Consider the following 16481-nt stretch of genomic DNA (forward strand, 5'->3'; position numbering starts at 1 on the left):
AGAGATTTTTCAGAAAACACAAAATAACTTATAATTCACGCAGTAATACATGAGTAACAAGGCAGGAGCCCCGGTCACTGAAGAAACTTTTATTCGGAGGTAAAGAAAACATTTAATGGACGACATTAAGAGTCACATGCTGGTAAAAAAAATAAACACACGAAAAGAAGGAGATGTTATAAAATTCCTAGAACTTAATAAAACATAAAATAAACGGGGTTCAGCGTTGAGGGGGATGTTGGTGTAAGTCCGGGTGGATCACAGCAGCCGTCCACGGCACTCTGTGGATCCGCAGCAGCACAGCAGCTCTTTGCCTTCAACGCTTCCCACCTCGTAGTTATAATCCCAGGTCAGTTCTGTCCCGGCCCGAATCCGCCTGAACGCAACACAGCGGGAGAGACAGAAGGGAACCTTATCAGATAATATAACAATATGAAGAAGAACGAAGGTGCAAACGAGTTAAAATAAAAATAAAAAAATAAGTATTAGGCATTTCTGATCTATAATATTTAGACTTGTAACTGAAGCAAACCATTACAAAATGTTTTATCTGTTCGACCGTCTATGAAAACTTGACCTGGGAATGACTCCCAACTAACCAGAGCGCCAGTAACAAATGTTTCTGTCTTCAAATGTGTTAGAAGCTTAATATCACAGGCCAATCATCTCTATATGAGGTGGATTTTAAGAAATATAAGAGAAAAAGCCAATAGACCATCATTACACCTACTGCCATCACATTCATGAGGTTTTCAAACCTTTTTATCAGATTTTTCCAGCTTAGAAGTCTGAAACTTAAATACCAGCTACAACAAAATGCAGCATGAAGGAAACAAAACTATATTACTATTGATATATTATTATTGAAGTAGCTCTGTACTTTCATTGATATTTTCTCCCTTTTTCAGACAATCATTCCTGCAATTTGGGAGGAAAACTGCTTTTTTTTGGACAAATGTTTCTTCTTTTTTCTTTTGTATAGTTGGACAGATTTTTGCAGTATTATTTATATTTTTGCTATATTTAATTTGGGATTCATAAAGTACTTTTGAATTTGAATTGAATGACACCGAAAGGCTTTAAAGTCTTCTTAGTTAGGATGTAGCAATCATGACAGTAGCTGCTGAAAGAACCCAAAGCAAATTCCAGGTTTAAGCTGCAAAATAAATAAATAAAAATCACTGTTGACTTCAGCAAAAATACATTTAGTAACCCTTGAAACATATTTTTTAAATTATTATGTCTACCCTTTTAACGTATTTTGGTTTGTCTTTGGCTGAAACATCTTCTTCTGTGGCTCTTATTAAACAATATGTAAATTTAAGACTGTAAGATATTCATACAGTTTAAACTTCTCCGCATTTTAACACAACAAACCCAATTATTTTAGTGGGATTGTATGTGATAGATCAACACAAAATGTAATTATGAAGTGGAAACAAAATGATATGTGGTTTTCAAAACTTTTAAATCAAAATCTAGAAGAGTAGCAAACATTTTTATTTGTAAAACCTATGGCTGTAAATGCAGCTGCAAATAGTTTATGCTCTGTTTCTGCAGACACAAGACTAAATCTTTGACTGTTGTTCTTTTCCAAATAGCTCAAACTCAGTACAGTACGGTTAGATGGAGAGCATCCGTCTTAACTAGATTTAGGCCTGGACTTTGACTGGGCCATTCTAACATAAATACGGCTCTGGAAAAAATGAAGAGCCCACTTAACATGATCAGTTTCTTTGATTTTGCCCTTTATAAATAAATGTTTGAGTAAAATGAACATTGTTCTTTTATTCTATGAACTACTGACAACATGTCTCTGAATTTCCAAGCAAAAATAAGTTCATGTTCATATAGAAATAACAATACTACTGTTTTAACTCAGGAAGAGTTCAGAAATCAATATTTGGTGGAATAACCAGTGGGGTTCACAGCAGTGGGCTCTTAATGTTTTCCAAAGCTGTATATGTGTGGGTGCTGCTGCCACCATGTTTGTGTGTCCCATTAATGCAGAAATGAGCTATAATGAGGTTGTAATGTTGAAAAGTTGAAGAGGTGTGAATACTTTTGCAGTTTTACAACAATTGGTTGCTTCCAGATTTTTTTCTAGAGGAAATGTTTAAAGCTTAAAACTTTCTTACCTCCAGTTGTTTTTAAAATTCTTTATATATCAAAGATAAATTAAAATTACTCTGATTTTGCTTCACAGTCATATCCATAAAATTGGCCTCTGTCTCTTTAAGAACCTCCTACTCTTTCCGACACTCCCTCATTAGTATGTCACAATAGGGCTTACAGACCATGTTTAAACTGTAAATCCCCACTATGATGAAATGAACCCATTTCTCACTCACTTGCTGGCGAAGAACGCCACCCAGGGGAATCTCAAGTCGTGTGTGTCGACAAACACGTTCTGGACGAACAGGTTAGGACTGCAGCTGTGCTGTAATGCAGGTAACAGAAGAGCATGTCAATTTGAATCACAGAAAGCTGTTTTTAAATGACAGAGAACATTTTCTTACATTGAGGTAACGTCCCAGATTTCCCTCCAACTTGGCATCGATGATGTAGCAGGACTCTTCGCCGTCAAAGAACAGCCGGGTGTTTTTGGGAGCGTTTTCTGCCCCTCCTCCAGGCTGCCCCTGGTGGCCGGGTTTGCTCCCCTGAGCGCTGGGCCCGACTCCTCCCCCAGGCGGTTTCACCATCAAACTGTGGCTGTTCTTCAGGGCGATGCCTCGCGTGGATTTCACTGCCACCTGCTTCTTGGTCACGCCAGATACAGAAGCTCCAGCGAAGAAGAGTGTGGGAAAGTCACGAAACATGTAGAGTAAAGATGTGGTGTTTGCTTTTTAACTGCGTTTACCCGGAGTGGCTTTCTCCCTCTCTTTGTTGTCTTCAGATCCGGAGCTAATGGTTTGAACATCGTCGCTGTCCGATAGAGTCATGACGTCCTGTTTCTTTGATTGCTCTGTCTTTATTTGACTGCAGAATAAGAATATTCTATGAGCAGGCCACATGGTTGGAAAATTTTGTGTAACATTAAAGTTTAAATGAAAATGTCCTATTAAATTTAAGGAGAGTTTGAGAATTTCAGCACACCTCTTGTCTCCAGTTTCCTGTTGGAGAGAGAACAGAGTATTGAAGCAAAAATCGCCCAAAATAAAATATATATTCAGAGTTTGTTTCATGTGGCACCTGCACATTTCAGGATGTAAAATAATCTCATGGCTTAATATTATTTGTTTTATTTTACTGACCTTCTTCAGACCCTGGCTTGTTAACCAGGAAGCCACTTTGCTTTTCCCCGTCTCCTCTGGCATAGAGGGCGGCTTCTCATCATCCTGACCTTTGGCTGAGACACTCAGTCCATCTTTACTGTCCTGACTCCCTGCAGCAGGAGAGCAAGAATTAACTTTATTTAGCAAAACAATCAGGCAGCAATAAGGCAAAGCATGGCTACCCGCATTCATCTCGCTGTTTTAACATTAGCTAGCATGTTGTTGGCGTACTACAACTGTTTATCGAAGCGTGATAAATTAAGTTGTTCTACCAAATTTACTTTTTTAATTACCCTTAAGCACCAAATGCAGGCAAGTCAATAAAAGACGAGAGAAAATGGCCCACATCTTAGACATTACCTACTAGCAACATTAAAGCAATTTGCTCACGGTGAGATCATCAGGTCTCAGTAATATGTGTTGATTTCCTCTAAATTAGATTAACACGGTGAGCAATAAGGGTTTTCCTAAAATGTAAGTTTTTATTTAAAAAACAGAATTTATATTTAGCATGCAAAGGACAAATGTGTGGTGGGCACATAGTGTTACCATAAAGAAAATAAAAAATATTGAAATCATTTACATATAAAACTCTGGAAATATTTAAGAGACCACTTAAAATGATCAGTTTCTCTGATTTTACTTTTTATAGGTATATATTTGAGTGAAATGAACATTATTCCTTTTTTCTATGAACTACTGACATGTCTCTGACGTTACAAGCAAAAATTTAGTTTTTATTTGCAGAAGATGATAAGTGGTCAAAATAACAAAAAAGATTATTTGAGGCTTTCAGGCCTCAAATAATGCAAAGAAAACAAGTTCATGTTCATTTAGAAACAACAATACTGATGTTGTAACTCAGGAAGAGTTCAGAAATCAATATTTGGTGGAATAATCATGAAGTTTTCAATGAGGTTCACTGCAGTGGGCTCTTCATTTTTTTCAGAGCAGTGTATTGCACCACTACTGCTGAGTTTGATCATTAGCGATGGATCTGCAGTACCTTCTTTGTTGCCCTTGGCCTGACCACGAGTCGTGTAACTCCTCCACACAGAGCTAGGGGTGTAGTAGTTGTCCTTCACAAAAGTGTCGTCTGAGCTGTCGCTTTCATCTTCACTCTTTGAATCTTTCTCCTCTTCGTCATTGCTGTCATCTGAAGAGCTGGAGCTCTGAGCTGCGGGACGAGGAGACATGTATGATAAAATGGCTGCATGTTGTAAATAAAAGCAGCCGAGACATCATGTGTTTGGGGTAGGACTCACTTTTTTTCCTCGCAGCGCTGCTGGAGACTAAAGCGGACGGCTGGATTTTCATTCTGGACACGTCCACGCCGCTGCCCTCGCTGTCGGAGCAGTGCGCCTCGCTCTCATAGCCTTCCTTGAAGTTCTCCACGCTCTCGATGTGATCCAGGTTAGCAAAATACTCGTCACCCATCTCTAGACCTTCTTTGTCAGCGAAATCATCAGTCAGGATTTTACCTGGTAAAATAGAAGAAAAGAAAGACAATGCATCAATGGCAGCCTGATTGTGTCTGTCTTCCCATCAGTCCTAATCGTGTTTCTCACCAGCATAAATGCACACAAATGATCCCTTAGCTATATCATCCAGACAGCGAATGCCCCAGCCTTTGTTCTGTGTCTTAAAGAGCTGCAGACGGACCTGCAGGCCGTGCTGCACCAGCCGGTTGGTGCACATCTGAGAACAACATTTACACCTTTTGTTGCACTCATAGATCCTAAGAGAAGAGCAGGAAGAAAGAATTTCACATTAAACATGAGGACAAAATTAGTTTTCAGTTATTATTTCCCTGTGTGTTAATGAAAGACATGAGTGAATTATGCATGTGAAAATGTCTGACCCTGTAGGTAAGCACTCCTCTAATCGTTTGTATGAATATCCAGCGCTCTGGTTGATCTGTCCCCCAGGTGTGCAGCCTGAAGCCTGCAGGGTCAGCTGGTGGCAGGAACATTTGGATCTGTAATTAAAAAGAAGAAGAAATACCAAGATCCCATGACAAATTTCCAGGGTTTTATCTGCAGCAGACAAATTGAAATAAAGGCGATTATCTCCACTGACTTGTCTTTACAGCCGTCGGTACATTCACAGCCGACCAGGAAGTCTGAACTGGTGTTAATAAATACTCCGTCTTCAGGGATTCGCTCCTTGCCTTGTAGAGAGAGGAGAGAATGAGTCAGGCACAGCTATCAGGTGTGACATTATCACAAAACAAATTGTATTCAGCAGCAAAGTACAGCTGAACGCACAAGTTAGCAATCATTTTTAATTTGCTGCATTTTAATTTTGACACAGATTGTGATCAACTTGCTAAACTTTGCTCTCATGTAAAAAAAAAAAAAGAGAGAGAGAGAGAAAAACAAGAAAAACTGGACGGATTTTCTTAATTTATCTTAAAACATTTATCATTTTTGGTCACATTTGTTAAACTCAAGGCCCGGGGGCCAAATCTGGCCCACCAGAGATTTTAATGTGGCCCTTCAGACTCAAAATTACATCAATAAGTCCCTCCAGTTTTTCACAAATCTGAAAAATTCACACAAAGTCAACAGATCCGCACATTTTTTTTTAATTTTACTGAACTTTTTTCTCAAAACCTGCCAAAACTTTGAGTTTAAGTGACTGCTGCCTCAGCCTCACTTGATGTCAAGTCATAGTCTGTGATCAATAGGGCGATTAATAAAAAGTCACATTTAACATCATACTTTAGCAAATATCATAAAAATTCCTTACAAATATTTCTAAATTAACACCAGAAAATCTTGATTGCATTTTGATTTTGATTGCAAAAAACTAAAACAATCCTGGTTGGACTGATCAGTTTGAAAAGATTTTCAATATTATTTAATTTTAAGAAACACTTATTGAATGCTGAAACAGCTATTTATTGATATTTTAGCATTTGAATGGTTTTAATACAGTCTGGCCCTTTAAAAACATTCGGATTTTTGATATGGCCCAAAATGAAAATGAGTTATGGTATACCATTGCATCTAATGATATATCTTAGATGCACAAAAGTAAATTAGATTATTTTCCCAATTTAAGAAGCTGACATATTTCTTCTTAGTACTTAGAAAAACTTTGTTTTCTTTTACTAATATTTTATTTAAAGATTTCCATTATACACATGGGAAGATGAGTGAAATGCCTGAAAATAAATTAGTCGTTATTGAAGCTGAATATTTTCATACTGAAGATTTTGGAGAAAATGTGTCCATGTTAAATAAATTGCACAGGGAAAAATTAGGCTGAAAGAAAGATTTAGGAATGTGAACGACTGACCAAAGGAAGAATAAAACTGAATAAAAATATGAAATAATCCCACATTTGGTAGAAAATGGTTTTGATCCTTACTGTATTTTACATTAGGTGGTGGAGTGGTATCAATCTCATTGACGCAGGACAGAGGGATGTCCTCCTTCCCACTAGTGATGTCTAGAATGTAATAGAAGGGCCTTTGTGGCTGGAAAGGTCGGTCCACCAAGACATACGGGTCGAGACAGAACATCTCTAAGAATATAAAGTCACAGCGGGTCTGGAAGAGGTAGTTCTGGATCTCCCCCATGTTACGCAGACAAAGTCCACACGGAGCCTTGTAGATAACATGGAAGGACATCTGAAGGTCGAACATAAAGAAAACGTCGTTTTAAGACTAAATTCATTCACACAAGCAGAATTTTTATACGACTCAAAAGATTGCGCGTACTTTACGGTTGACTTTGCGTCGTCCCGTCATGCGTCTGAAATCGTAGAGCAGCGGCGTGAGGAGGGGGTTCTTTCCTCTGTGCAGGTCTGATTTTGCTGGTCGAACACGGTTCAGACACGCAGGCTGACAGGTGTGAGCCAGGTAGAAGATGCGGTCCGTCGGGGCTCTGTAGGACGGCTGCTGAGGGATGGTGGCCATCGCATGCGTGACGATGGAAGGAGGAGACACCAGGGCGGACGTCTGTCTCTGATACAGAGGTGTGAAGGAGGACGTGGGTGTACTCGGGGTGCTCTGCACTTTTCCACTGTGGATTTAAAACATTACAAACTGACAAAAAACTGAATTTGATTCAGCTAACTTTGAAAGTTAAAACGGTTTCTTCATAAATAAAACAATTGTAAGCAAAAAAGCTACGCAAAGATATTTAAAACACTTAAATCAATGAAAATACAGAACGGAGTTGTTTCGTCCTTTCCTGAGGTCACTGAGACTTACAGTATGTAAGAATACTGCAAGTCTCATCTTAAAAATAAAAAGTTTTTATGTTCTTGCAGGAAACTTTTGTATGGAAGCGTTAAATTGTCAGAGACAGGAAATAAGTTCAGGAGCAACATCTTTTCAAAACCAGAAGGTTTTTCATCATAACGGATTTTATATCTCATACTAATGGAAACGAGATATAAAACTAAAATGGTCAAAACATTAAAATGGCCATTGGGCGATATGGACTTACAATTTCATTACGATACATTGTTTTAATATTGTGGTAATTATAAAAATTATGATTAAAAAACTTTTTTTGCTTCTTTTTTAGGTAACTTTATGGCTATGAATGCATGGTGCTGCAAACACAAACATTTCTCTTGACAAACATTCCCATTTGAAACAGGTTTCTTCAGGACTCCACTGACTTAAAGAAGTGAGATTTATGTCACTAAGCTGCACACCTGAATTCAATCATATTTTCAAATGCATTTATATTTATTGATCCTCTTGTGCAGGGGTGCCCAACCTTTTGAGACTAAGATCTACTTCTTCTCTCACCACATCTTACGAACATATAAAAATTGTAAATTAAACTCTATTGACTTATGCAAATATACATTAGTTATAGCAGACATATTAAAGTGATAGAAAGCCTAACCCAGTTTCTTCCTCAGTGAGATTCTGACACTGGGAGGAGGTTACTGGTTTCTCTGTCAGAAGCTGGTTGCAAACCTGAGGCCAACAGGTGTCAGTCAGTTATGGTAGATCTGAACTTTTTTTTTTTTGGTTACCTTAATTTGAGAAACTACAGAATAACAGGAGGAACCACAAAGCTCTGTTAGGTTAAAGCACATCTTCTGAAGTTGGGATAGTTTTCCTCCAACAGGTTCCAGATGAATCACCTCAAACCAGATGTTGGACTGGAATTTATTTCAATGTCGCAAAGCAGGTTGAAAAAGCTTGTCATTTTAGAGAAAGTCTCAATATTTCCACTAAATAAGAGATGAAAATAAATAGCATAGAGGAAAAACCAATAAAGGTCTGAGCTCAAAGCAATATGCCAGAGAACACCAAAATAGTTTTTTGTTCTTTTTTTTTAATATATAAGACAATTAATTTAATCTCACATAATTATGGCGGTAGGAGCCATTTGTTAAATACTTAATAAAATATATTTGTCCTACTTGATGTATGTTGTAAATGATGTATACTCGCAAACGAAGGAGGTAATTAGTCCAGTTTTGTCGTTTATTGAGCGTTCAGAAATTACAGAGGCTGTAATGCGCCACAGGTAAACAAAGGTAAAACAACCGTTGCCTTGGCAACCGCCTGAGCTGCTCAAGCCGATCAGAGATTACGTTGAAATCAAAACATTCAGTCCGTTACGATATTAGGTTTTCAGGCTTGATATTTATTTTGCGATTGTTAACGAGCTCTCCGCTGAACACGGATAGTTGATTAGCTAATTTATCTAATTTAACTCCTGCTCTGCTGGTCAGAGTCGGTCTTTGAGTCACAATAAATCAAATAATTGCATGATAAATTAAAATTAGCTCAATAATTTCCACTTGCATGATTTATCGTTTTTATCTTTTCTCTCTTTTTCTACCAAAAGCTGTTTGACAAAAGTATTCGGTCTGGTGCTTTGGTCTCAACAAAACCTTTTTTTTGCTCGATGGGACAATTTTGTTTACAGAGACTTAATTCGTTTTATTTGTTGTTTCTGTTGTTCTGATTATTTATTTTGAATATTTAAAACATTTTCCTCGTTCCAGTGCTAAATGTTAATAAAACTTTAAGGCTGAGAATGTATTCCTGGATTATTAAAATTATATTACTTGAAAATTGCCTCAAAAGAACAATGTTATCGTTTATTGTAATAGCACTTCTGGAACAATTTATCATCCACCAAATTTTGTTAGTACGACAGACTTAAGCACAAGATGACAGCAGTACAAAAATGGAGCTTTACCAAACATTGTGTCTGCATTGAAAATAAAAATATATACTATGTAGTGCTAATTTTCTATCAAAGAACAGAATCTGAGTAGCTTTATTAGTTACTTTCTTGGTTTTGTTTACTGAATTTAATTGTGTAAAACTGTGAACTTACACTAAGAGGTTGCTGGCATTAGCAGACGCAGCCTGCAAGATCTTGGAGGCATGCGTCCCGCCGACACCAGGGATGAAATTAGACGTGCTCTTCTTTGCCATCTGATGTTTATTTCTTGAGGTGATAAAACAAAAGGGGAAAAAAAATTATTGTTTATTCTTGACAACTCGAGCATTAAAGCGTAGGTTAGCTTCCCAGGAAGCTGTAATTGTTATACCCTGACAAAAAGTGAAACATGCTAGAAACTAACATCTGGATGATGATCATTACTTACCTGTTCTTATTACAGGCTTTCATGCAAACATTAAAAGATGCAAAAAAAACAAATAATTCCTTCTTTAAATTTGAAAGTAAATGTTTTATTGCCTAAAATGCAATAGAAAAGCATTTCTATAGTGTATGCTATGCCATTTGTAGCAAAGGATGCTTCAGTCAAAACAATAATTTTGACATCAACGTGTGAAAAGCTCAGCTATTCCACTTTAACCTAACTTCAATGTAGTGTAGGACTGATATAGTGATTGTTTTTTGGACTGATTAAAAATGTGATTTTTGTAACATAATTTTAATTAGGTAAAGCCTAATGCCACTGGAGGAATTTTGGGTAGAACATATTTACAGCCAAAATAATTTTTTTTTATCTTTAATGCAAAATGTTTTGTTATAGTTTTAGGTTAATTACTGCTCTGAGTTGTTCTTTCAGCGAATGGGCATTTTTAAAAAATCTATATAATCCACACAATATTTCAATAATGCAATTAAGCGTTTCAGCTCTAATACTTACTCAATGCGTTGAAGCTGGGCAGCCGGTGAGGGCTGAGGGGTTTGCTGGGTTTGTTGAGTTTGTGGCTGCTGGGTTTGCAGGGATGGCTGGACCTGCTGGATGAGCTGGGGCTGCGGGCGCTGCTGAAGCTGCTGGATCAGTGTCGTCGCTGGCGGCTGACTCTGTGTCGTTTGAGGAGGTTTGGCAGGAGAAGCTCCGACGTGTTCGACGCCAGTGTACTGAACGACTGGGCCTTTACTCCTTAATGCTCCTAGAGATTGGAAAAAGTAGCAACAGACAGTGTAGAAGTAGTGACAGACAGAGGGAAATTCTCCATTAAAGATCCAACTTTCTTCCCCAAAAAAGAGCATGTAGTAATTATTGATCAAAATACTATTTAAACTATTATTAATGCAAGTTTTAGAAGACTTTTTGTTAAAAAACAAAACAAAGTTATAGTCACTAAATAGATCATTAATGCTTTAAACTTTATGATAGTCCTAATAAAAAAAGCTCAAACCCAACCAGTTCTGGCTGACAGAACCAGGGGGATTTTCTGATTAAGTCAGGCTTTGACAAGGTTCAATACAAGGTTTTAATGTTGCAAATCTGTGTGAATGCTAGTCTGTGTCCAGTTACCCATGTTTGGCCTTGTCCTCTGGTGGCCAGCTAGCTTCTTTTCTTGTGTGTTTGCTGAAGCCAGTTTCAGATTGAACATGGGCTCCAACCTGGTGGATCCTCTGTAAATCCATTCGCTCCTCTTATCGTCCTTCTCAACACCAAGAAAACACAGGAAATTGTTTTAAAACGCTCTCCAAGACTAAAGTGCCACATCTTTGTAAGAAATATTAATGCAACTGTTGACCTGGAAGCTCTGAAAAATGGTATTTGAATTCGGATGAGTGGCTCGTACGAACCAGAAAGAGGATTTTGACCAAGCTGCTGTCCACTTCCTCCACTTTGCTCTTCCACCAGGTCCCCTCCCACTCTGTCTTGATTATCTGGCCGACCTTTAGGAGCACCATCGGCCTGCTGGGATAGGCGGAGATGTACTCCTCGATGAAGTCCCGACAAGATGCATCCTCTATGTCTTCCCAAGTTCGTTTTACTACACAAAGAAACAGAAAAACGTCTTCATTTATCTCTTTTCCTGCATGTTATTTTAATGTTTTATCAAAGACAGAAGTTAAATCCTACATGGTCTGCAAACCGGATACAGTTCAGGAAGGATCACATATGAAGCGTAGCCGTCGTCAAAGAAGATCAGAAACCTAAAACACAAATGTTGTATGTTATTGAACTTAAAACATAACTTTTGGAAACGTCCACATTTTTTATTTGATTTATTTATTTCAAGCAGGTTTTCAAGCAAGAAAACAAGCAATCAGTAGGACAGAGAAAACATGTGCATACATAATTTGTTAACACCAATTTTCTGCTTATAAAGGACTAATTGTAGAAAACTTTGTAATTAAAACCATGTTAGAATATTAATGTGCCTGTTCAATATACTGTGCTAAGGAGCCAACAAATAAATAATTTTATATAGATAAAATGGTTACAAATGAACTCAGAAGAAGACAAAAAAAATCTAGGCATAATAAGAATAGCAAAAGAGATCATTGTAAATAACAACCGGACATACAGGATCAGAATAATTACCAACTTCTTGCCAATGTAAACCTACAAATTCTTCTTAATCTGTGTGATATGACAATAAATAAAATTTATACCTCATGCGGTTCTTGTTGTTCGGCATCTCTGCTACGATTCCAGCGTACAGCCACACCAAGTTTCCATCTTTGTACTTAGCGACGACACGAGCCCCGACGTACAGGCTCTCCAGGGTGGGGTTGTAGTCAAACGCCACATGATTTCCAGACAGCAGACTCTTGCCTTTATCAAACCTCACCTTGTACTTAAATACACCATTTCCTGGAAACAAAGAGAGCTTATGGATTATCAAAACAATCCAACAGAGCAAAAAGCAAAAGTTATGTAAAACATTGTGATACAGGTGATGCTTATAATGAGTTTAAAAGAAACACACCAACAGGGTTAATTGCCACCAGGTTGCCTTTATGCCATGTCTTGGTGCGTTTCTTTCCCAGGATGTTCATCCCCACTTTGAGCTCGTCTTCTTTTATGTTGGGGTTTGGCTGCGTCTGCGTCATCGTCTGATGAGACGGAGCTTGTGATACAAATATTGCTGGTGTCGGGCCCTGAACTCCTGGAAGATAAAATAAATAAAAAAAATCCCCACATTAGTATCAATAACAGCTCCACAAAGCAAGAAGCTTTACGTGTGCTCACCTGGCTGAACTACAGATTGCACTGCTGTTCGTATCAATGGAGAAACAGAGGAAGGCTTGGCGACTATTTGGACCAACTTCTGGACCTGCTGGGTGGTTTTCTGCAGAACTGCAGAGGCTTCATTTAACTGGTGATGAAAGAGCAGGCAGCAGATGTCAGAACAGCTGGAAACAATGTGGACTTCAGGTTTTAGTGGAACATTATAAGACAATTCATGCAGTGGAAAACAGGATGAGGATGATCACAGTGAGCTAATTTCTTCTTCCTTTCTTTGTGAGCCTTGGTTAATGTTTACGGCTGAGTATTATTTACCATTGGTGCCTTAATTGTTATATGGAATGGTGCAGGAGATTATTATTTACGTTACGTCCTAGTAACTCAAGTGCATTTTTTTCTTTTATTATTTGTTACATCTTCCATTTATTAATTTTTCAAAATTATGTTACCAATTCACACAACACTTGTAGTAAAGCCATATTTTAGAATTATATTTTAAAATGTTGTACTCTATAAAAATATACACATAATCCTTTGTTATAAATATTTATTTTAATTAATATAAATTATTCTATTTTTTTTTTTATTTCATTCATAAAAACAAGTTTTTTAAAATTTATATAAAACTATATTAGAGGTAAAATGGATAAATATCCTGTTGGCAAAATGCCTTGTTCTTAGAAATATGTACATTTTCAAACATTTATCGTTTTTCAGCCCACACAAACCTTCTGGCACCATGTTTAATTCCCAACAGGAAGTTTTGGTTGTTTTGAAGGAATCTGATTGGTTGACAAGTTTTAGCTTAGCGCTACGCTGCCCCTATAGGTTTGGCATGTTTAATACAACACTCAGGACCAGATTGTAAGAGTTGATGTGGATGAAAACCTTTCAGAAAACGATGCTATGTGTACAATTATTTTTGGAGGTGGAAATATTAATTTCACGGCCAAAGACTGTGTTTTACAGATAATTTAATTAATCATTCGTCATCGACACTTGATCATCAGAAGAGGAAAAGCCGTGGCTGACTGCTCTCACTGTTGGGTCCTTAGATGGCGTTTGTGTCTTTGGAGGAACCACTGATGGTGGAGAACAGAAGTGAGAGATAAAATAAGCATGTTAGCATTTCCAGCTACTGCAGCACTGACAGCAACTCTGCAGAAAACTGTGACTTACAACATCCTACAGCTATGACGTCATCGTCGTCATCATCATCAATCTCGATGACTTCAGAGGGCAGCCCTCCTCCTCCGCCACCTCCTTCATCCTCTGAGCTGCTCTCTCGGTAGACGAGGCCGTTGTTTTCATACGCTGCCCTCACCAGCTTCTCACACTCCAATACGGACCTGAAGAATCAGAGAGACAAAATGAGCACATGGCAAAAAACACCACTTAACCCAAAAAAACAACATCTTCCATACTGGTTTGCATCGTTGAGAAGTTTCTCTGTTTTCGCCTCTTCTTTCTCTTTCTGTTCCACCCATTCCTCGAGCTCTATCAACTGGGCTTTTTTCTTCTTCACAGCCTCGTTCTGCTCCACAGCCTCCTCAATCCATTTCTTCAGGTCATCCAGTGAAACTCCCAACTCGTCCTCCAGACTGGGGTCCCAGTCGTCGACCTCCATTCTGAGGAGGGGACACAACCAGCAGATGAGCATCGCACTTTATGTCTTTCATCCATCAGCAGACAGACTCAACACTTACTTGGGCTTATATAATTTTTGAATGACCGAGAGAGGTGTTATGGTTTCCAGAACCATAACAAATTATGATTCTGGGAAGTGATGGTGATGATTTTGTTCCCAGGAAAGTCTGGCGCAAAATTGAGCTGTCAGTCGGGAGAAATTTATATCATCTTTAATAGTCTAATGCAAAGAAATGGGATCATGTGCCTCTAATAAATGTTGCTCACAGTTAATCTGTCATAATTCTTCAGAGTCAAGTGGAACGTATGGGATTAAGAGCTGCAATCAATGAAAATAGGGTAAAAAATTTACTTATAAAATGCCTGAACTCTATCTTGAAATGCACAATTTTTTAAAACTCTAAAATTAAACAACAAATAAAATGCTTGATAAATGGTTGAATTCATGTGTATAACACAGCTTGAATATGACTTAAAAAATGTAATCAGCGTAAGAAATAGAGGTCAGATTGGTGACTATATCAAGCACAATCACGTTACTATCAAAATATTGCTTAATAATATAATTTTATTAGGAAATCTACCATTTTAAATGACTGACCCTGCTTATTCATCCAAATCTGAGTGAAATAATAAACACACTGAATGCAATATTAGAAAACACAACATACATGTTGTAAGGGAGCAACAGCTTAATTGTTGTATTTTAGGAAGGTCTCAGAATGCTGTTGAAGTTTTGAGTTATATATTTTTACTTTAAAACACTATTACTAAAAGCAATAACAGTATCACAGAGTTTATACTTCCTACATCTTTATAGAGACTTCAACAGACATATAGATGGATAGATGGGATAAAAATTAATTATAGGTTGCTATGTAAACATGACATGGAATATTTTAGCATAAATGCACCGGTCTGTAAAAAAGATGAAATAATAGCGCCTCAGTCAATCTTTGCCGCAAAATCAGCTTTGAAAAGTATAACAGCCGAGTATAAAAATATGAAATACAGGCTTTTTTTTTTTTTTTTTTTTTTTGCGTTTTCATAAGTACCCATAAAAACACTCGATTTACACTCCGTATTTTTCTAGAGAGCATTTAACTGCGGGAAGATCTTACAGGAATTTTCCCTTTCTGAGTTTTCCCCTGGATATCCTCCAGATAAAATCAAGTTAAAAAAAATAATAAGTCCATGCAAAATAATGCGACCGTTAGCAGTAAAGGCTGCAGCAGATCCCATGCTCAGTTTGGTCAAGCAGATAAGCAAAAGGTTTTCTTTCTGCTGATCGGCAGCCCGTCTGTGAAGAGTAGGTGTTTGTAACTCGCTCATTCATAGAAACTGTAGAAGGTTTAGTCAGAAAGTCAAGAAACAAACGCAAAACAGCTTTGACTGATTAGGCAATATGATTATCTTCTTAGTAAACATCTGAGAACTACAGTAGAAACAAATACACTAGTAATATATTGCGACTATTTTGTTTATAATGCACAAAATGTGCAGACTTGCAAAATAAAGTTATTTAAGTCAGCGTATCAATTCAAGAAATCACAACTTCTAAGTGTTTTGTTTAGCAGCAACCAAGATTCATGAGCATGCTAGCTGGTTAGCCTAGCATGAGCAATGAAATGTGTTTATATTTCGGACAGGATGCGGCGGCTGCCTGCAAAATAAATATTATTCTATAGTTTGCAACTGTTCTCACAAACGTGACACACACTGAACTCAAACAACTAATGAAAGGCTAATTAAAAACACTCACCCATCACCGCTTTCCATCCTGTCGATTGCAAATTTTAAACTAGCCTGTTGCTAACGCGGAGGGTTGGCTACAAAGAGTAGCGCATGCTGTGGTTGCCGGGGCACCCGAGGTGGGCGGTGCTGCTTGTCAAAAAAAAAAGCGCTCCAAATGATATCACTTCCAGTCAAAAAATTTAAAGAATTTTAATTTGTTAAAATTAAAAGAATACGTTTATCTTTAATCTTTGCGGATTTTCTTCCACAGCTGCTGTCTTAATAGCCATTATCATCTAATAAAACTTGCTTTGTTAAATATCAGCATCTACTTTTTATTTTGCATTTTCTAAATATCTTTGCATATTTACTGACTAGTTTTACTTAGAAAATCCAGATTATTTTAGGAAATATGGTGCTTTCTAA

The 16481-nt window shown here is 37.5% G+C and overlaps 1 protein-coding gene across 2 annotated transcripts; it reads right to left on the reverse strand.

Annotated features, from left to right (window-relative positions):
• Positions 1 to 74: 74 nt before the first annotated feature.
• On the reverse strand, positions 75 to 16193 carry setdb1b (SET domain bifurcated histone lysine methyltransferase 1b). Of its 2 annotated transcripts, none has more exons than XM_028012907.1 (25): positions 16084 to 16193; positions 14099 to 14302; positions 13854 to 14023; positions 13716 to 13756; positions 12678 to 12804; positions 12415 to 12594; positions 12098 to 12299; positions 11562 to 11635; positions 11282 to 11472; positions 11004 to 11133; positions 10386 to 10635; positions 9602 to 9715; positions 7003 to 7306; positions 6651 to 6912; positions 5355 to 5445; positions 5137 to 5253; positions 4844 to 5013; positions 4541 to 4756; positions 4282 to 4452; positions 3255 to 3385; positions 3097 to 3113; positions 2861 to 2979; positions 2520 to 2782; positions 2352 to 2440; positions 75 to 376 (listed from the first exon to the last, which is right to left on the reverse strand). In XM_028012907.1, exons 1-25 carry the CDS (start codon positions 16098 to 16100, stop codon positions 259 to 261), a joined length of 3768 nt encoding a protein of 1255 aa, XP_027868708.1. In that variant the 5' UTR covers positions 16101 to 16193; the 3' UTR covers positions 75 to 258. The 2 variants fall into 2 exon arrangements, with proteins under 2 accessions (XP_027868708.1, XP_027868707.1); XM_028012906.1 differs by having other exon boundaries at positions 11004 to 11136.
• Positions 16194 to 16481: the final 288 nt, after the last annotated feature.

Source organism: Xiphophorus couchianus, chromosome 3 (assembly GCF_001444195.1).
Source record: "Xiphophorus couchianus chromosome 3, X_couchianus-1.0, whole genome shotgun sequence".
Lineage (NCBI taxonomy): Eukaryota > Metazoa > Chordata > Actinopteri > Cyprinodontiformes > Poeciliidae > Xiphophorus > Xiphophorus couchianus.